This window comes from Zonotrichia leucophrys, unplaced genomic scaffold, assembly GCF_028769735.1.
Source record: "Zonotrichia leucophrys gambelii isolate GWCS_2022_RI unplaced genomic scaffold, RI_Zleu_2.0 Scaffold_55_320004, whole genome shotgun sequence".
NCBI classification, from domain to species: Eukaryota; Metazoa; Chordata; class Aves; order Passeriformes; family Passerellidae; genus Zonotrichia; species Zonotrichia leucophrys.
In genome coordinates, this window is record NW_026992260.1 from 299,641 (window position 1) to 320,004 (window position 20,364).

General features: G+C 54.6%; 2 protein-coding genes across 11 annotated transcripts; both read right to left on the bottom strand.

The window, feature by feature from the left end:
- Positions 1–203: 203 nt before the first annotated feature.
- Positions 204–14,971, bottom strand: TRAPPC14 (trafficking protein particle complex subunit 14). Of its 10 annotated transcripts, none has more exons than XM_064737405.1 (12): positions 12,361–14,971; positions 11,089–11,184; positions 10,013–10,202; positions 8,967–9,053; positions 8,497–8,543; positions 8,204–8,277; positions 7,216–7,363; positions 6,481–6,563; positions 5,278–5,438; positions 4,499–4,626; positions 2,834–3,015; positions 204–1,205 (listed from the first exon to the last, which is right to left on the bottom strand). In XM_064737405.1, exons 1-12 carry the CDS (start codon positions 12,997–12,999, stop codon positions 1,049–1,051), a joined length of 1,992 nt encoding a protein of 663 aa, XP_064593475.1. In that variant the 5' UTR covers positions 13,000–14,971; the 3' UTR covers positions 204–1,048. The 10 variants fall into 10 exon arrangements, 9 of the variants coding, with proteins under 9 accessions (XP_064593475.1, XP_064593474.1, XP_064593473.1 ...); XM_064737404.1 differs by lacking the exon at positions 8,497–8,543 and adding an exon at positions 8,632–8,678; XM_064737403.1 differs by lacking the exon at positions 8,497–8,543 and adding an exon at positions 8,401–8,447 and having other exon boundaries at positions 12,361–14,970.
- Positions 14,972–15,001: 30 nt separating this feature from the next.
- GAL3ST4 (galactose-3-O-sulfotransferase 4) lies at positions 15,002–19,525 on the bottom strand (the record flags this gene model as incomplete). Its single annotated transcript, XM_064737398.1, is given in 7 exon segments — positions 15,002–15,068; positions 17,126–17,364; positions 17,398–17,559; positions 17,592–17,811; positions 17,813–17,845; positions 17,847–17,905; positions 19,484–19,525. Coding segments are annotated over 7 exon segments (822 nt in total), but the record flags the coding sequence as incomplete, so codon positions are not given.
- Between the last annotated feature and the right edge of the window lie 839 nt (positions 19,526–20,364).

Genomic DNA, 20,364 nt, shown 5'->3' on the forward strand with positions numbered 1-20,364 from the left:
ATCCAGGCCACCCTTGGGGACATCCAGACACACCTGGGGACATCCTGGACACCTCTTGGTGGCATCTAAGCCACCCTTGGGGACATCCAGGTCACCCTGGTGACATCCAGACCCTCCAGGTGATATCCAAATGACACCAGGTGACATCCAGGCCACCCTTGGGGACATCCAGGAACCCTTGGTGACATCCAGGTGACACCAGGTGACATCCAGGTCTCTTTATTGGCAATAAATAACAGGGACAGAGGTGCCACCCTTGTCCCCAGCGTCCCCAACCCAGGGGTGGCACTGCAGGCCCCTCCCGTCCCCTCCCCCACTTTGGCTCGGGGACACTTCCCCGATGTCCCCAAATGTCCCCAAAATCCCAAACGCGGGCACGGCTCCAGGCTGTGTCCCCAAGGTGTCCCCAAGGTCCCCTCCATGGCACGTGGCAGTGGCAGTGACCCCCCCCATTGTCCCCAAAGTGTCCCCAAGGCTCTGGGGGTGGCCCTGTCCCCATTGTCCCCAATGTCCCCAAGCTGGGGGTGGCTCTGTCCCCTTGGTCCCTGTTCCTGGCACAGTGGGGACACCAGGGGTGGCCCTGTCCCCATTGTCCCCAAGGTCCTGAAGGTGGCACTGGGGGTGGCACTGTCCCCTTGGTCCCTGTCCCCAATGTCCCCAAGGTCCTGGAAGTGGCCCTGAGGCTCTGGGGACACGGGGGGTGGCCTTGTCCCCATTGTCCCCCTGTCCCCACTGTCCCAGAGCCATTGCTGCCACTCTGGCAATGTCCCCACAATGTCCCCAAGGTCCCTGCATTGTCCCCATTGTCCCACTGGTGTCCCCAAACTGTCCCCCACGATGTCCCCAAGCTGTCCCCAGAGTCCCAGCGCTGTCTGTGCCACCCCAGTGCCATCCCAGCAGTGTCCCCAAGATGTCCCCAAGGTTCCAGCGCTGGCCCCACTGTCCCGGTGGGGTCCCCACTCTGTCCCCCACTGTCCCCTATTGTCTTGTCACTGTCCTGTTGATGTCCCCACGCTGTCCCCTCCCTGTCCCCTCATTGTCCCCGCTGTCACTTGACGGGTGGCACCACGAGCACCTTGCACTCCCTCTTGGCGATCTTGTCCAGGGCCAGCACGGCTTTGTCCCCCGCGGGCAGGTACAGGGGGCGGCCCACGGGGGAGCCCACGGGGGGCGTGATGGCCCTGCGCTCCATCACACTGCCGGACCTGGGGACAGCCATGTCACCTGTGTCACCTCTGTGTCACCTCTGTGTCACCTGTGTGCCATCTGTGTCACCTACAGTGTCCCTGTGTGACCTACACTGCCTCTGTCACACCCCCAGTGTCACCCCATGGTGATGGCCCTGCGCTCCATGACACTGCCGGACCTGGGGACAGCCATGTCACCTGTGTCACCTCTGTGTCACCTGTGTGCCATCTGTGTCACCTACAGTGTCCCTGTGTCACCCCGGGGTGATGGCCCTGCGCTCCATGGCGCTGCCGGACCTGGGGACAGTGACACTGCTGTCACCTCTGTGTCACCTACAGTGTCCCTGTGTCACACCTGTGTCACCTGGGTCACCTACAGTGTCCCTGTGTCACCCCATGGTGATGGCCCTGCGCTCCATCACACTGCCGGACCTGGGGACAGTGACAGCAGTGTCACCTGGGTGCCATCTGTGTCACCTACAGTGTCCCTGTGTCACCCCCATTGTCACCCCATGGTGATGGCCCTGCGCTCCATGACGCTGCCGGACCTGGGGACAGTGACATTGGGGACAGCAGTGTCACCTACAGTGTCCCTGTGTCACCCCCATTGTCACCCCATGGTGATGGCCCTGCGCTCCATGACACTGCCGGACCTGGGGACAGCCATGTCACCTGTGTCACCTCTGTGTCACCTGTGTGACCTACAGTGTCCCTGTGTCACCCCCATTGTCACCCCGGGGTGATGGCCCTGCGCTCCATGACGCTGCCGGACCTGGGGACAGTGACAGCAGTGTCACCTCTGTGTCACCTGTGTCACCTGTGTGACCTACAGTGTCCCTGTGTCACCCCCATTGTCACCCCAGGGCTCCATGACGCTGCCGGACCTGGGGACAGTGACACTGCTGTCACCTCAGTGCCACCTACAGTGTCCCTGTGTCACCTGTGTCACTCTTGAGTCACCCAGAGTGTCCCTGTGTCACCCACAGTGTCCCTGTGTGTCCCAAGGCAGCGGTGGCACCTCCATTACCCCCAATATCCCTTTGTCACATCCCGGTTCCTCCCAGTGTCCCAAAACCGCCCCAGTCCCTCCCAGTACCCCAAAACCCCATCCCAGTAACTCCCAGTACCCCAAAAATCTCCTCCCAGTCCCCCCAGTTTGATCCCAGTTCCCCCCAGTCCTTCCCAGTGCTCCCCCAGTCCCTTCCAGAGCCTGAAAACGTGATCTCAGTAACTCCCAGTGCCCCCAAAACCCCTCCCAGTGCTCCCAGTACCCCAAAACCTTATCCCAGTCCTTTTCCTGTCCCTCCCAGTGCCCCCAAACCCCATCCCAGTTGCACCCAGTCCCTCCCAATACCCCCAAACTCCCTCCTAGTGCCCTCCCAGTAACTCCCAGTCCCTCCCAGTACCCCCAAATCCTCATTCTAGTGACTCCTGGTCTCTCCCAGTGCCCCCAAAACCCCCTCCCAGTCCCTCCCAGTCCCTCCCAGTTCCCTCCCAGTGTTTCCCAGTCGCTCCCAGTCCCTCCCAGTGTTCCCAGTACCCCCAAACCCCCTCCCAGTCGCTCCCAGTTGCTCCCAGTGTTCCCAGTCCCTCCCAGTGTTCCCAGTACCCCCAAACCCCCTCCCAGTGTTCCCAGTCCCCGGTACCTCATGAGGTGGCTCCGCGCCGGCTGCTGGTGGGAGAAGGACTGCGAGCGGCCCAGGCCGGCCACGAGCTCGCGCACGGCCGGGGAGCTGGGGCTGCTCTTGCGCGACAGCGGCCGCGCCTCGGGCGGGGCACTGCTGACACTGGCCGTGAACTGCAGCTTCAGCTTCATGTGCTGCGACAGCTGCGAGGGACTGGGTTACTGGGGGCACTGGGAGGGACTGGGAGGGACTGGGAGGGACTGACAAACACTGGGAGGGACTGGGAGTTACTGGGAGGGACTAGGGGGGCACTGGGAGGGACTGGGAGGGATTAGGAGGGAGCTTTGGGGGAGCTTTGTGGCACTGGGAGGGGATTTGGGGGCACTGGGAGGGACTGGGAGGGACTGGGATGAACTGGGAGGGACTGGGAGGGACTGGGAGGGAACTGGGAGGGACTGGGAAACACTGGGAGGGAACTGGGAGGGACTGGGAGGGACTGGGAGGGACTGGGAAACACTGGGAGGGACTGGGATGGACTGGGAGGGACTGGGATGAACTGGGAGGGACTGGGAGGCACTGGGAGTGACTGGGAGTTACAGGGAGAGAGCTTTGGGGGAGCTTTGGGGGGGATTCAGGGCACTGGGAGGGCACTGGGAGGGACTGGGAAACACTGGGAGGGCACTGGGAGTTACTGGGATGGGGTTTATGGGCACTGGGAGGCACTGGGAAACACTGGGAGTTACTGCGAGTTACAGGGAGAGAGCTTTGGGGCAGCTTTGTGGCACTGGGAGGGGATTTGGAGACACTGGGAGGGACTGGGAGGGCTCTGGGAAGGACTGGAAAACACTGGGAGTTACTGGGAGCAACTGGGAGTTACTGGGAGGGGCCTTTGGGGGCACTGGGAGGGAGTGTTTGGGGCACTGGGAGTTACCGGCACTGATTAGGAGGGAGTTTGGGGGCACTGGGATGAACTGGGAGGGACTGGGATGTACTGGGAGGGACTGGGAGTTACTGGGCTGGGGTTTTAGGGGCACTGGGAGGCACAGGGAAACACTGGGAGGGACCGGGAGTTACTGGGAGGGAGTTCTGGGATACTGGGAGCACTGGGAGGGACTGGGAATTACTGGGGTGGGGATTTGGGAGCACTGGAAGAGACTGGGAGGTGACAATGGTGGCACTGGTGACAGTGGGAGCACTGAGAATGAACTGGAACGGGGATACTGGGCATACTGGGAACACTGGGAATGGGATAACGGGGATAACGGGGATGGGGTGGCACTGGTGGCACTGGGGTGACACAGGTGACACAGAGGGTGGCACAGGTGGCACCGAGGGTGGCACTGACCTCGAAGAGCCCGGCCCGCAGCGCCTGGAATGGGGATACTGGGGATACTGGGCATACTGGGAATGGGACAATGGGGATAACAGGGACAGGGGTGGCACTGGTGGCACTGGGATGACACAGGTGACACAGAAGGTGACACTGGGGTGACACAGAGGGTGACACAGGTGACACTGAGGGTGGCACCGAGGGTGGCACTGACCTCGAAGAGCCCGGCCCGCAGCGCCTGGAATGGGGATACTGGGCATACTGGGAATGGGACAATGGGGATAATGGACAGGGGTGACACAGGTGACACAGGTGACACAGAGGGTGGCACAGGTGGCACCGAGGGTGGCACTGACCTCGAAGAGCCCGGCCCGCAGCGCCTGGAAGGCCACCCGGAAGGTTCTGGCGCTGCCCTTGCGGGAGTAGCCCAGGTTGGTCAGGGGCGTGTGGCAAACCACGGAGTCCAGGGAGCCGCGGGACTTACCTGGCAATTCCAGAACGTTCCATCGACTTTGGGGAAAATTCCGCAATTTTTGGGGGATTTTTTGGAGTTTTTTGGGATTTTTTTAGAGCGTTTTTTGGGGTTTTTCAAGATATTTTTGCAGCGGTTTTGGGGGCTTTTGGGTTCCCCACCAATGTCCCCAAATGTCCTTAGTGTCCCCAGTCCCCCCCAAAATTCCCAATATCCTTGCTGTCCCCAATGTCCCCATTGTCCCCAAATCCCCCCAGTGTCCCCAATGTCTCCAATGTCCCCAATCCCCCCAGTGTCCCCAGTGTTCCCAAATGTCCTCAATGTCCCCAGCATCTCAAGTGTCCCCAGTGTCCCCAATGTTCCCATTGTCCCCAATCCCCCCAATGTCCCCATGTCCCCAGTGTCCCCAATGTCCCCAACATCCCCAGTGTCCCCAATCCCCCTGATGTCCCCAGTGTCCCCGGTGTCCCCAGTGTCCCCAACATCCCCAGTGTCCCCAATCCCCCTGATGTCCCCAGTGTCCCCGGTGTCCCCAATCCCCCCGATGCCCCAAGTGTCCCCAGTGTCCCCAACATCCCCAGTGTCCCCAATCCCCCTGATGTCCCCAGTGTCCCCAATGTCCCCAATGTCCCCAATCCCCCTGATGTCCCCAAGTGTCCCCACCGGCGGTGGCCTCGGGGGTCCACACGAGCCGCACGGCCAGGAAGTCCTGCAGGTCGTTGAGCAGGGTGTAGGTGACCGTGAAGCGCTGCAGGGCCACCACGGGCGACTCGCACGTGGCCGTCATGACAAAGCGCGGCCGCTCCAGGCGGATGCTCGGCAGCCTGAGGGGACATTGGGGACCAGCGGGGACATTGGGGACATGGTGGTGGCATCATGGTGACACCGCTGAAGGGGCTACAGAGAGCTCTGGGGATGTGGTGGCACCGGGACAATGAAGTGACAATGAGGGGACATGGTGGTGGCATCATGGGGACAACCCCAGAGAAAACCCAGAGAGCTCTGGGGATGTGGTGGCACTGGGACAATGAGGGGACAGATGGTGGTGGCATTATGGGGACACCTCTGAAGGAGCCCCAGAGAGTTCTGGGAATGTGGTGGCACCGGGACAATGAGGGGACAATGAGGGGACAGTGATGGCACAGGAGGTGGTGGCACATATAGAAGAAACCAGGAGGGTCTGAAAAGCTTGGGGACATGGTGGTGGCATCTTGGGGACACCTCTGAAGGAGACCCAGAGAGCTCTGGGGATGTGGTGGCACCAGGACAATGAGGGGACATTGATGGGACAGTGAGGTGGTGGCACATGGAGAGGTGGCTCTGGGCAACAAGGAAGGTCTGGAGGGCTTGGGGACATCATGGGGACATCGGGGACATGGTGGTGGCATCATGGGGACACCGCTGAAGGAGCTCCAGAAGGTCTGAGAATGGAGAGACATGGGGACAATGAGGGGACAATGAGGGGACAGGAGGTGGTGGCACTTGGAGGGGCAGCCAGGAGGGTCTGGAGAGCTTGGGGACATTGGGGACATTGAGGTGGCATCATGGGGACACCTCTGAAGGAGCCCCAGAGAGCTCTGGGGATGTGGTGGCACCGGGACAATGAGGGGACATTGATGGGACAGGAGGTGGTGGCACTTGGAGGGGCCACCAGGAGGGTCTGGAGGGCTTGGGGACATCATGGGGACATCATTGAGGTGGCATCGTGGGAAAGTCCAGAAAGGAACCAAAGAACGTTCTGAGGATGGAGGGACACGGGGACAATGAGGTGACAAGGAGGTGACAGCGAGGTGGTGGCACCACAGGAGGTTCTGGAGCCCTGGGGACACCGAGGGGACACCGAGGGGACACCGAGGGGACACTCACCGGTAGTGGGTGACGATGCTGTTGGTGAACGGCAGCTTCGGCGTCGACCAGCGCACCACGGCCACCAGCGGCACCTCCAGGCCCTGCTCGGGGACATGGCTGTCACCGCCGTGTCACCTCCGTGTCCCCAACGTCCCCAGGGCCACCAGGGACAACGGGGATTGTCACCAAGCTCGGGGACGGCACCATCAGGGGGGGGTTGGTGGCATCTTGGGGGGCTTGCGTGGGGTTGGTGGCCTTTGATTGTTGTCCCCAAGTGTCCCCAAGGCCCTCCCAGAGTCCCCAAGTGTCCCAAAGCCACCCCAAACCCCCCAGGGACCACCGAGGATTGTCCCCAACCTCGACCTGGGGACACTTCTGGTGCCATCAAGGCAGGACAAAACCCCTTGGCTGAGCCTGGTGGCCCTTGATCATTGTCCCCAAGTGTCCCCAGCGCCCTTCCAGTGTCCCCAAGGCCCTCCCAGTGTCCTTAAGGCCACCCCAGTGTCCCCAAACTCAACCTGGGGACACTTTTGGTGCCACCAAGGCAGGACAAAGCCCCTTGGCTCAGCCTGGTGGCCCTTGATCGTTGTCCCCAGGTGTCCCCAAGGCCCTCCCAGTGTCCCCAAACTCAACTTGGGGACACTTTTGGTGCCACCAAGGCAGGACAAAGCCCTTTGGCTGAGCTTGGTGACCCTTGATGGTTGTCCCCAGGTGTCCCCAAGGCCACCCAGGTGTCCCCAGGTGTCCCCTCACCTCCTTGGCGTCGCGGGGCGGCCGCTCGGGCGCCTGCAGCTGGAACAGGAAGTTCTGCTCCTCCAGGGCGCTCAGGGGACACGGCCACCGCGAGTGGCACCCGGGGACACGGCAGAACGCGCCCACGGGCACCTCACCGGAGTGGTGGCTGCGGGGACACGGGGACAACCAGGGGACACGCAGGGGACAATCAGGGGACAGGTCACATCCCTGAGGTCTCCACATTGTCCCCAAGGTCTTCATGGTGTCCCCACATTGTCCCCAAGATCCCCACATTGTCCCCAGGATCTCCACACTGTCCCCAAGGTCTCCACATTGTCCCCAAGGTCCTCATGGCATCCCCAAGATCCCCACATTGTCCCCAAGGTCCTCATGGTGTCCCCAAAAGCCCTACACTGTCCCCAGGATCTCCACACTGTCCTCAAGGTCTCCACCTTGTCCCCAAGGTCCTCATGGTGTCTCCACATTGTCCCAAAGATCCCCACATTGTCCCCAAGGTCACAGCATTGTCCCCAAGGTCCTCATGGTGTCCCCAAAAGCCCTACACTGTCCCCATGGTCCCCACAGTGTCCCCAAGGTCTCCACAGTGTCCCCAAGGCCCTCATGGCATCCCCGAGGTCCTCACATTGACCCCAAGGTCTCCACACTGTCCCCAAGGTCCTTACATTGTCCCCATGGTCCCCAGAGTGTCCCCAAGAGCCCCACATTGCCCCCAGGTGTCCCCACGTTGTCCCCAAGGTGTCCCCAGCTCTCCCCACAGTGCCCCCAAGGTGTCCCCAGGTCTTCCCAAGGTGTCCCCAAGGTGTCCCCAGTGTCCCCCAGGTGTCCCCACATTGTCCCCAGTGCCCCCAGGTGTCCCCACAGTGTCCCCCAGGTGTCCCCAGGTGTCCCCAGGTGTCCCCATTGTCCCCAGGTGTCCCCAGTGCCCCCAGATGTCCCCAGGTGTCCCCAGTGTCCCCACAGTGTCCCCAGGTGTCCCCAGGCTCACCAGACGTCGTCCACGAGCAGCACGGAGCCGTCGGGCATCACGGGCAGGTAACTGGCGTTGAAATTGGGCAGCACCTGCACGTCCCAGAGGGACAGCTCCTCCTGGGACGAGCCATTGAGCACTGGGGACAGTGGGGACATCACTGGGGACATCCAGGGCATTGGGGATACTGGGGACACTGGGGACATTGGGGACACCTGCACGTCCCAGAGGGACAGCTCCTCCTGGGAGCTGCCATTGAGCACTGGGGACAGTGGGGACAGCACTGGGGACATTGGGGACATTGGGGACACCTGCACGTCCCACAGGGACAGCTCCTCCTGGGAGCTGCCATTGAGCACTGGGGACAGCATTGGGGACAGTGGGGACATCACTGGGGACATCCAGGGCATTGGGGACATTGGGGACATCCAGGGCATTGGGGACACCTGCACGTCCCACAGGGACAGCTCCTCCTGGGACGAGCCATTCAGCACTGGGGACATTGGGGGCATTGGGGACATTGGGGACATCCAGGGCATTGGGGACAATTCAGGACATCGGGGACACTGAGGGACTTTGGGGGTGACCTTCCTCCCTTTCCCCCCCCTGACCCTGTCCCCCCCTTTGTCCCCAAACCCCCCAAACGTCCCCAAATCCCACCAACCTCCCAATGTCCCCAATGTCCCCTGATGTCCCCAACCCCCCCAATGTCCCCAATGTCCCCAATCCCCCCCAATGTCCCCAACCCCCCCAATGTCCCCAAATGTCCCCAAGGTGTCACCTTTGAGCACGGTCAGGTACTTTCCGGACACGGTCACCTGGCGGCAGCGCACACGGGGCGGTGGCAGCACCGTCAGCAGCGTGGACACTGTGGGGACACCAGGGGACACTTGGGGACAACAATCGAGGGCCACCAGGCTGGGCTGAGGGGTCTTGTCCCACCTTGGTGGCACCAAAAGTGTCCCCAAGTTGGGGTTGGGGACAATCCTTGGGGGTCCTTGAGGGGTTTGGGACACGAGGGTGGCCTTGGGGACACTTGGGGGTGGCATCACTGGGGGAGGTGACACTTGGGGACATCTGGGGACACTTGGGGACCTCACCTTGTGCCTTGAAGGCTCCATGGGCACACCTGGGGTGGCACTGAGGGGACACCTGGGGGTGGCACCACTGGGGAGGGGACACTTGGGGACTATCAGGGGACACTCAGGGACACTAGGGGAGGGGAGGTGACACCTTGGGGACACTTGGGGACCTCACCTTGTGCCTTGAAGGCTCCATGGGGACACTCAGGGACACCTGGGGGTGGCACCCACAGGGGAAAGGACACCTAGGGACACTTGGGGACACTTGAGGAGGGGAGTGCACCTTGGGACATTTGGGTGGCTATGGGGACACCTGGGTGGCACTAGGGCGAGGGGACACTGGGGTGGCACCACTGGGAGGGGACACTTTGGGGACACTTGGTGGCACTTGGGGACACTTGGGGACCTCACCTTGTGCCTTGAAGGCTCCATGGAGACACCTGGGGTGACACCTTGGGGACACTTGGGGACCTCACCTTGTGCCTTGAAGGCGCCGTGCTGCTGCCGGAACACCTGGGGTGGCACTGAGGGGACACTGAGGGGACACCTGGGGGTGGCACCACTGGGGAGGGGACACTTTGGGGACGCTCAGGTGACACCATGGGGACATTTGGGGACATTTGGGGACCTCACCTTGTGCCTGAACCCTGGCGCCGGACCTCGGGACACTGAGGGACACTAGGGGACACTGGGGGGGCGCACTGGGGAGGGGACACTGGGAACTGGGGACATTTGGGGACCTCACCTTGTGCCTTGAAGGCGCCGTGCTGCTGCCGGAACACCTGGCCGGGGGCGCGGCCCTGGAGCAGCCTCAGGTACCCCCCTGGCCCTGTCCCTGTCCCTGTCATTGTCACCTGGCCTGCCTCTGGCCCTGGCCCTGTCCCCTCCTGCAGCTCCGGGGGCTCCGTGTCCCGCTGCCACACGGTCACCACGATCTGGGGACACCGAGGGGACACCGCGGCGTCACCAAAGTGTCCCCACATTGTCCCCAAGGTCCCTCCCCATCCCATTCCCAATGTCCCCAAATTCCCCTCATTGTCCCCAAGGCCCATTCCATTCCCAGTGTCCCCACGATGTCCCCAAGGTCCCTCCCCATCCCATTCCCAATGTCCCTTTATTGTCCCCAAGGCTCCTCCCGTTCCCAAGTGTCCCCAATGCCCCCAAGGTTCCTCCCCATTCCATTCCTGATGTCCCCAAGATGTCCCCATGATGTCCCTGATGTCCCCAAGGCCCATCCCATTCCCAATGTCCCCAAAGTCCCCAATGTCCCCAAAGTGTCCCCAGTGTCCCTCCCCATCCCATTCCCAGTGTCCCCAAGGTGCTCTCAATGTCCCCAAGGCCCATCCCATTCCCAATGTCCCCAGTTGTCCCCAAAATGTCCCCAAAAATGTCCCCAGAGTGTCCCCAATATCCCCAAAGTGTCCCCAAGTGTCTCCAATGTCCCCAAGATGTCCCCAGTTGTCCCCAAGTCCCTCCCCATCCCATTCCCAATGTCCCCAATGTCCCCAAGATGTACCCAAAAATGTCCCCAAGTGTCTCCAATGTCCCCAAGATGTTCCCAGTTGTCCCCAAGTCCCTCCCCATCCCATTCCCAATGTCCCCAAGGTGTCCCCAAGGTGTCCCCAAAGTGTCCCCAAGTGTACCCAGAGTCCCTCCCCATCCCATCCCTAATGTCCCCAAAGTGTCCCCAAGTGTCCCCAAGGTGTCCTCAAGGCATCCCCAATGTCCCCAAGGTGTCCCCAAAATATCCCAAACTGTTCCCAAAGTCCCTTCCCATCCCATTGTCCCCAAATGTCCCCAAGTGTCCCCAAGTGTCCCCACCTTGGCCTTGGCGGTGCCGGGCGGGAGCCGGTCCAGGGCCACGGTGAGGGGGAAAATCACCTCGTCCTGGGAGATGATGGGGTCATCCACGGGGAGCTGGGGAAAAAACCAGGGAAATTGGGAAAAATGGGGAAAAATGGGAAAAAAATGGGGAAAAATTGGGGGAAAATGGGAGAAAATTGGGAAAAAATGGGGGAAAATGGGGAAAATCAATGGGGAAATGAGCTCGTCCTGAGAGATGATGGGATCGTCCATGGGGAGCTGGAATTGGGGAGAAAATGGGAAAAATGGGGGAAAAATGGGAAATGGGGGGAACAATGGGGAAAATTGAGAGAATAATGGGTGGAAATGGGGAAAATCAATGGGGAAAAATTGTCCGGAGAATGATGGGAAACGTCATGGGAGAACTGGGAAAAATGGGGAAAACTTGGGCTGAGAGATGAGGGATTATGGGGGAATGGGAAAATGGGAAAAAAAAAGGAAAATGGGAAAAATGGGGAAACAATGGGAAATGAGCTCGTCCTGAGAGATGATGGGATCGTCCATGGGGAGCTGGAATTGGGGAGAAAATGGGAAAAAATGGGAAAAATGAAGAAAAATTGGAAAAACCCAAGGAAAAACGGGAATAAAGTAGGAAAATAGAGGGAAAATGGGAAAAATCCCAGGAAAAATTGGAAAACCCAAGGAGAAATGGGAAAATCTGAAGAAAAATGGAAAAGCCAAGAAAAACACAGGAAAATCCAAGGAAAAATGGGAAAATCCAAGGAAAAATGGGAAAGTCCAAGAAAAAAATGGGAAAATCAAAAAAAAGGGAAGAACCAGGAAAAATGGAGGGAAATGGGAAAACATCAGGAAAAATCCCTGGAAAAATAGGGAAAAAAGTGGGGAAATGGGGGGAAGATGAGAAAAAATGGGGCAAACTCAAGAAAAAAATAAGAAAAACCTGGAAAACATTAGGAAAATCAGGAAAAAATGTGTAAAACCCACAATGGGGAAATATGGGAAAAAGCCAGGGAAAAATGGGAAAATCCAAGGGAAAATGGGAAAAACCAGGGAAAACACCAAGGAAAAATGGGGGGAAATGGGAAAACCCAAGGAAAAATGGGAAAGTCCAAGAAAAAAAATGGGAAAATGGAAAAAAAAAAAAAAGGGAAGAACCAGGAAAAATGGGGGGAAATGGGAAAAAATGGGGAAAACCCGGGAAAATCCCAGGCAAACCAGACCACCCCCACCCTCAAGGATGCCAAAATTCCAGAAGGTTCCGCCGCTCACCCCCGGGCCGGCGCCGCCCGCGGGGCCCCGCGAGTGCGTGAGGAGAGCGCGGCACTCCCGGAAGAGCGGCGGCGGCTCGCGGGAATCCTCGGCATGGCCGAAATGGCCGAAATGATCGCCGGGGTTGCTGCCGGGATTCGCCTCCTCCTCCTCGTCGCGGGCGCGGCTGTCGCCGCTGGTGACGGTGGCGAGCGCCGAGAGCGACGCGGCGAGCTGGGCCCACGGCGACTTGCCCGGCAAACTCCCGCCACAAGGGGCGGGGCCGCTGCCCGAGGGGGCGGGGCTACTGCCGGAGTGGGCGGGGCTACCGCCGGAGTGGGCGGGGGCACTGCCGGAGTGGGCGGGGGCACTGCCAGGGTGGGCGGGGCTTCTGTCGGGGTGGGCGGGAGTTCCCTCGGGGTTTTTATCGGGATTTTTCTCGGGATTTCTGTCGGGATTTTTCTCGGGATTTCTCTCGGGGTTTCTCTCGGGGTTCGCGGGGTTTTTGCGCAGCACCAGCAGGAAGCGCACGGTCTCGCCCAGGTACAGGTGGTTGCGGCGGGGAAGGGCGCGGTAACCGGAGGAATCTCCCGCCAAAAATTCCCGCGGAGGGAAAGGGACGGCGGGGAAGTACATGGAGTAATCGCACTGGGATTCCATGGGGGAAACTAGGAGGGAAAAATGGGGAAAATATTAGGGGAAATAGGAGGGAAAATAATGGGGAAAACTGGGAGGGAAAATGGGAAAAATAGGAGAGAAAGAATGGGGGGAAATGGAAAATATTAGGGGGAAAAAATGGGAAAAAGGGAAAATATTAGAGAAAATAGTAAGGAAAGAATGGGGGAAAATTGGGGAAAAATTATGGGAAAAAGGGAGGGAAATTGGGGAAAATATTAGGGAAAACACGAGGGAAAATGGGGGAAGGAATGGGGAAAACAGGAGGGAAAAAATGAGGGGAAATGGGGAAAATAGCAAGGAAAAAATGGGGAATATATTAGGGAAAATAAGAAGGAAAATAGGGGAAAGAATGGGGAAAATAGGAAGGAGAAATGGGAAAGAATGGGGAAAAAACGTGGGAAATAGCAGGGGAAAGGGGGGAATATTAGGGAAAAAATGGAGGGAAATTGGGAAGAATTTGAGAAAATATTAGGGAAAAAAGGAGGAAAATTGGGGAAAATATTAGGGAAAATACGAAGGAAAATAGGAGGGAAAATGGGGGAAAGAATGGGAAAAATAGGAGAGAAAAAATGGAGGGGAAATGGGGAAAATATGAGGGAAAATAGGAGGGAAAATTGGGAAATAAGAGGGGAAAAAATAGGAAAGAATGGAGGAAATATTAGGGGAAATAAGAGGGAAATGGGGGAAAGGATGGGGAAAATGTGGAAAATATTAGAGGAAATAGGAGGGAAAATAATGGGGAAAACTGGGAGGGAAAATGGGAAAAATAGGAGAGAAAGAATGGGGGGAAATGGAAAATATTAGGGGAAAAAAATGGGAAAATGGGAGGGAAAAAGGGAAAATATTAGAGAAAATAGAAAGGAAAGAATGGGGGAAAATTGGGGAAAAAATTAAGAAAAATGGGGAAAACTAAGAGGGGAAAATGGGAAAATAGGAGGGGAAAATATCTGGGAATTGAGAGGTTAAATCATGAAGGAATTTCAGGAATATTGGGGGAAAAAATGGGGAAAATTAAGGAAAAATGGGAAAAATACGAAGGAGAAAAGTGGGGATGAAGGGGTTAAATCCTGAGGGAATTTGGGGGAATTTTGGGGCTAAAATCCCGGCAGAATTTCGGGAATTTTTTGGAATTTTTGAGGGATTAAATCCCAGGAATTTTGGCCATTAAATCCCGAAGAAATGTTGGAAATTTTGAAGAAATATTGCAGGAATTTTGGGACTAAATCCCATGAAAATTCTGGGAATTTTGGCGGCTAAATCCAGGGAATATTGGGGGAAATTTGGGTTTAAATCCCAAGAAAATTTCTGGGAATTTTGGGGAAATGTTGAAGGAATTTTGGGGTTAAACCCCAGCAAAAATCCGGGAATTTTTGGAAGAAATATTGGCGGAATTTTGGAGTTAAATCCCAGAAAAATTCCGGGAATTTTTTGGCAATTTTGGAGGAATATTGGGGGAATTTAGGGTTTAAACCCCAGAAAAATTCTGGAAATTTCGGGAATTTTGGCGCAATCCCGGGGGGAAGAACGAGGGAAAATCCCGCGGATTTCGGGGCTGGAAATCCCGGGAATATTCGGGAATTTTGGGGGGATAAAAGGATTTAAATCCCGGGAATACCGGGAGGATAACGGGGGGTCTGAGGGGGCGCAAAATCCCGGGAATTTTGGGGTTAAATCCCAGGAAAATTCCGGGAATAGCGGGAGGAAAACGGGGGGGAATCCTCGGTTACCGGAGGGGTCCCGGGGTTACCGGGGGGGTCTCGGCGTTACCGAAAGGGTCCTGGGGAGGTCCCGGGGATACCGGGAGAGGGTCCCGGCTTCGGTCCGGGATTACCGGGAGGTCCCGGGGTTACCGAGCGGCTCTGAGGGGGGATCTCCCGGCTCCGGTCCGGGGTTACCGGAGGGGTCCCGGGGTTACCGGGGGGGTCCCCAGGCCTGGTCCGGGGTTACCAGGGAGTTCTGGGGGGGTCCCGGCTCCGGTCCGGGGTTACCGGGGGGGGGTCCCGGAGGGTCCCGGCTCCGGTCCGGGCCCGTTCCGCTCTTCCGGGTGCGGCCTGCAAAACGCGCATGCGCAGGGCGCGAGGTAGATCACCGAGAGTGTGAATGCAGGACGTTCTGCTGAGTGCCGAGCGCTTCGACACCCCGCCCTTTTCCTCCTGTAGGCTAATCAGATTTCAGCAAAATTTTACCCCGCCTTTGATTGACAGCAAAACGAATCAATCGGATGTGTCACAGCAATGATTGACAGCCAGCAGAGCCAATCAGCGCGCGTTTATTATATGTACAAAGGAAAGCGAAGCACGCGGAGGTTCCACAGCGAAAATTCTCAACATTTTTTAAAAATTCCGAAATTCTCGCCAAGATTTAAGGACAAAAAGGCGGGGAGGGGTCGTACCTGTCCCGGGGGAGGGGAAACTGAGGCACGGAGTGGTTCCAGAGGGAGAAAATTCCTCAAATTCCCCAAAATTCCCCCCGGGATTTTCGTACCTTCCACAGGGAAACTGAGGCACAGAGCGGTTAAAATAAAAAAATCCCAAAATTCCTGGAATTCTGGGGCTTGTACCGTGATCAGGGAGGGAAACTGAGGCACGGGAGGATTCCTGATGAGGAAATTCCCAAATTCCTGGAATTTGGGGGGGGTTTGTACCTTTGAGAGGTAAACTGAGGCACGGAGCGGTTCCACAGGAAAATTCCCAAAATTCTTGGAATTTTGGGGGTCCTATCCCAATTTTGGGGAGCTTAATTGAGGCATGAAGTGATTCCATGGGAAAATTCCCCAAATTCCTGGGATTTTGGGGGGATTCTGTGCCAATTTTTAGGGGAAACTCCCAAAATTCTTTGAATTTTTGAGGGTTCTATCCCATTTTCTTTGGGAAACTGAGGCACAAAATTACTCCACAGGAAAATTCCCTAAATCCTTGGAATGTTGGGGCTCAAATCCCAAATTTTTTTGGGAAAAAAGGATTGAATCCATAGGAAAATTCCCAACATTCTTGGGATTTTTGGGGCTCCGATCCCAATTTTTTGAGGAGGAAAATTCCCCAAATATTCCTGGGATTTTGGGGTGGTTTGGAGGAAATTCCCAAGATTTTTGGGGAAATTTTCTGGGATTTTTGGGGTAATTCTTGAGACTTTTTTGAGAATCAAATCCCAAATTTTTTTTTTGGGAAACTATTCCACAGGAAAATCCTGAAATCCTTGGAATTTTGGGGCTCCAATCCCAAATTTTGGGGCTAAAAAGGATTAAATCCATAGGAAAGATCCCCAAATTCCTGGAATTTGGAGGTAAAAAGCAACAAATCCATGAGGAAATTTCCCAAATTTCAGGGGTTTTAGCCAGTGGGAAACTGAGGCACGGGGGACGATTTCAGCCCCAAAATGGCCAATTTTGAAGGGAATTTCACGGGGATTTTTGCATTTAGGGCAAACTCCATGTAAAAGCTGTGATTTTTACCCAGATTTTGGGCAAAATTTCTGGGATTTTGGGGTGAAATTCTTGGCATTCTTGAGAGTCGTATACCAGATTTTTAGGGAAACTATTCCACAGGAGTACCCCTAAATTCCTGGAATTTTGGGGGTTTTATCCCAGATTTTTTGGGGAAAAAAAGGATCAAATCCATAAGAAAAATCCCCAAATTTCAGTGCTTTTAGCCAGTGGGAAACTGAGGCACGGGGGACGATTCCAGCCCCAAAATGGCCAATTTTGAAGGGAATTTCACCGGGATTTTTGCAATTTTTTAGGGCAAATTCCATGTAAAAGTTCTGATGTTTACCCAGATTTTGGGTGAAATTTCTGGGATTTTGGGGTGAAATTTCTGGGATTTTCGAGGTTAATTCTTGGCATTCTTGAGAGTCGTATACCAGATTTTTGGGGAAACTATTCCACAGGAAAATCCCCAAACTCCTGGAATTTTGGGCGTTTTATCCCAGATTTTTTGGGGAAAAAAGGATCAAATCTATAGGAAGCATCCCCAAATTTGGGGCGTTTTAGCCTAAGGGAAACTGAGGCACAGGGGATGATTTCAGCCCTAAAATGGCCAATTTTGAAGGGAATTTCACGGGGATTTTTGCATTTTTTAGGGCAAACTCCACGTAAAATTGTGATTTTTACCCAGCGGTGCCGTTGGTGTCCCCGAACTGCAGGCGGTCCAGCAGGTCCTTGTAGGGCAGCTCGGGCATGGCCAGGCGCCGGCACAGCTCGCGCTCCTCCCCGCGCAGCCCCGGGCGCAGCGCGAAGCCCAAGATGGCGCCGGCCCCGGGCGGCTGGAACGGCCGCAGGCCGCGCTCGGCGATGTCGGCGCCGGGCACGGGGGGCCCCCCGCCCCGCAGGCAGCGCCCGGCCAGGCCCCGCTGCGCCGCCGCAGCTCGGCCGCCTCACGCTGCAGCGCTCCAGCCCGAGCGCTCGGCCTCGCGCCAGAAGCTGCGGTTGAAGTGCGAGTAGAGCGCCCAGTCCAGCGCGTTCCAGGCGCGGAGCCGCCGCCGCTGCTCGGCCGAGAGGCTCCGCGCGGAGCCGCGCGCGTTGTGCGCGAAGGCGTCCACGGCGTCGAGGGCCAGCACAGGCGGTTGCCGCAGAGCACCAGCGACTCGTCGAAGCGCTCGGCCAGCAGCACCAGCGGGAAGGCGCGGCCCAGGCCGCCCAGCAGCGCCGGGATCTGCGCCGGGCCCGCCGGCTCGGGCAGGCCGAAGTCGAACCACTGCAGGTTGCGCGCGTAGTGGTTGCCGCGCAGGCCCGGGCGGAAGTAGCGCCAGGGCGCCGCCAGGAAGGCGCCGAGGGAGGGCGCGCTCCGGAAGGCGGGGCGCAGAGCGGAAATACGAGAAGGCCGACTCGCCACGCGGCGGGGTCGCGCACGATGGAGAAGTAGAAGGAGTCGTTGGGCATCACGCGCTGCACCTGCGGAAGGTTCCCGAAATTCAGGCTGGTTTTCCTGTTTTTTCTGAGTTTTTGGGGATTTTTTTTTCCTGATTTTTTTGGGCAATTTTTAAGGATTTTTGGGATTTTTTTCTGGATTTTTTAGGAGTTTTAAGGAATTTTTTGGGGATTTTTTCTGAATTTTTTTCCGAAGTTTTTTTCTGATTTTTTTGGCAATTTTTAAGGATTTTTTGGGATTTTTTCCCCAATTTTTTCTGATTTTTTGAGGTTTTTTTCCCAGTTTTTTCTGATTTTTTGGGGTTTTTTCCCAGTTTTTTCCGATTTTTTTGGTGATTTTAGAGGATTTTTTTGGGATACTTTTTCTGGGTTTTTTCTAAATTTTTTGGCAATTTTAAAGGAATTTTTGGGTTTTTTTTCTGGATTTTATTAGGAGTTTTTAAGGGATTTTTTCTGAATTTTTTTCTGAATTTTTTCTGATTTTTTTGGGCAATTTTTAAGGATTTTTGGGATTTTTTCTGAATTTTTTTTCGATTTTTTTGGGCAATTTTTAAGGATTTTTAGGACACTTTTCTGGATTTTTTAGGAGTTTTAAAGGGATTTTTGGGGGACTTTTTCTGAATTTTTTTTCCCATTTCTTTTGGGCAATTTTTAAGGATTTTTTTGGATTTTTTTTCTGGATTTTATTAGGAGTTTTTAAGGGATTTTTTTGGGATTTTTTTCTGATTTTTTGGCAATTTTAAAGGATTTTTTGGGACTTTTTCCCAATTTTTCGGCAATTTTTTCTGATTTTTTGGCGATTTTAAAGAATTTTTTTGGGATTTTTTTGGGATTTTTTTCAGATTTTTTGACAATTTTTAAGGATTTTTGGGATTTTTTTCTGGATTTTATTAAGAGTTTTTAAGGTTTTTTTGGGGATTTTTTTCTGAATTTTTCTGATTTTTTGGGGATTTTTTCCCAATTTTTCGGCAATTTTTTCTGATTTTTTGGCGATTTTAAAGGATTTTTTGGGGATTTTTTTCTGATTTTTTTGGCAATTTTTAAGGATTTTTTGGGATTTTTTTCTGGATTTTATTAGGAGTTTTTAAGGGATTTTTGGGGGGGGGATTTTTTCTGAAGTTTTTTGGCAACTTTTAAGGATTTTTCGGGACTTTTTCCCAATTTTTTTCCGTAATTTTTTCTGGTTTTTTGGGCGATTTTTAAGGATTTTTCGGGATTCTTTTCCCAGGTTTTTTCCGCAATTTTTTCTGATTTTTTTCTGGATTTTTTTTTTCTGATTTCTTTTGGGCAATTTTTAAGGATTTTTGGGATTTTTTTTCTGGATTTTTTTAGGAGTTTTTAAGGGATTTTTTGGGGGATTTTTTCTGAATTTTTTCCAAACTTTTGGGCAATTTTAAAGGATTTTTTGGGACTTTTTTTTTCCCATTTTTTCTGCATTTTTTTCTGATTTTTCGGGATTTTTTTCCCAATTTTTTCTGCTTTTTTGGCAATTTTTAAGGATTTTTTTGGATTTTTTTCCCAATTTTTTCAGCATTTTTTCCTGATTTTTTTGGATTTTTTCCCAATTTTTGCCCAAAATCCCATTTTCCCCCCGTTTCTCACCTCGCTGAGGTTGAACCTCATGTGGTGGCAGATGATGTCGAACTTCCGACCCCAAACCCTCCCAAAATCCCCTTAAACTCCCCCAAATTCTCCCTGAAAATTCCCCAAAAATCCCATTTTTTCCCCATTTTTTCCCAAAATTCCCATTTTCCCCCCGTTTCTGACCTCGCTGAGGTTGAACCTCATGTGGTGGCAGATGATGTCGAACTTCTGACCCCAAACCCTCCCAAAATCCCCTTAAATTCTCCCTAAAAATTCCTAAAAATTCCCATTTTTTCCCAAAAATTCCCCCAAAAATCCCATTTTTTTCCCGTTTTTCCCCCATTTTTCCCCAAAATTCCCGTTTCCCCCCGTGTCTGACCTCGCTGAGGTTGAACCTCATGTGGTGGCAGATGATGTCGAATTTCCGACCCCAAACCCTCCCAAATTTCCACAAATTCTCCCTAAAAATCACAAAAAAATCCCATTTTTTCCCAAAAATTCCCCATTTTTGCCCAAAATCCCGTTTTCCCCCCGTTTCTGACCTCGCTGAGGTTGAACCTCATGTGGTGGCAGATGATGTCGAGTTTCCAACCCCAAACCCTCCCAAAATCCCCTTAAATTCTCCCTAAAAACTCAAAAAAAAATCACAAAAAAACCCCCAAAAATCCCATTTTTTTCCCATTTTTTCCCATTTTTGCCCCAAATTCCCATTTTCCCCCATTTCTGACCTCGCTGAGGTTGAACCTCATGTGGTGGCAGATGATGTCGAATTTCCGACCCCAAACCCTCCCAAAATCCCCTTAAACTCCCCCAAATTCTCCCTAAAAATCCCCAAAAAATCCATTTTTCCCCCATTTTTCCCAAAATTCCCATTTTCCCCGTTTCTGACCTCGCTGAGG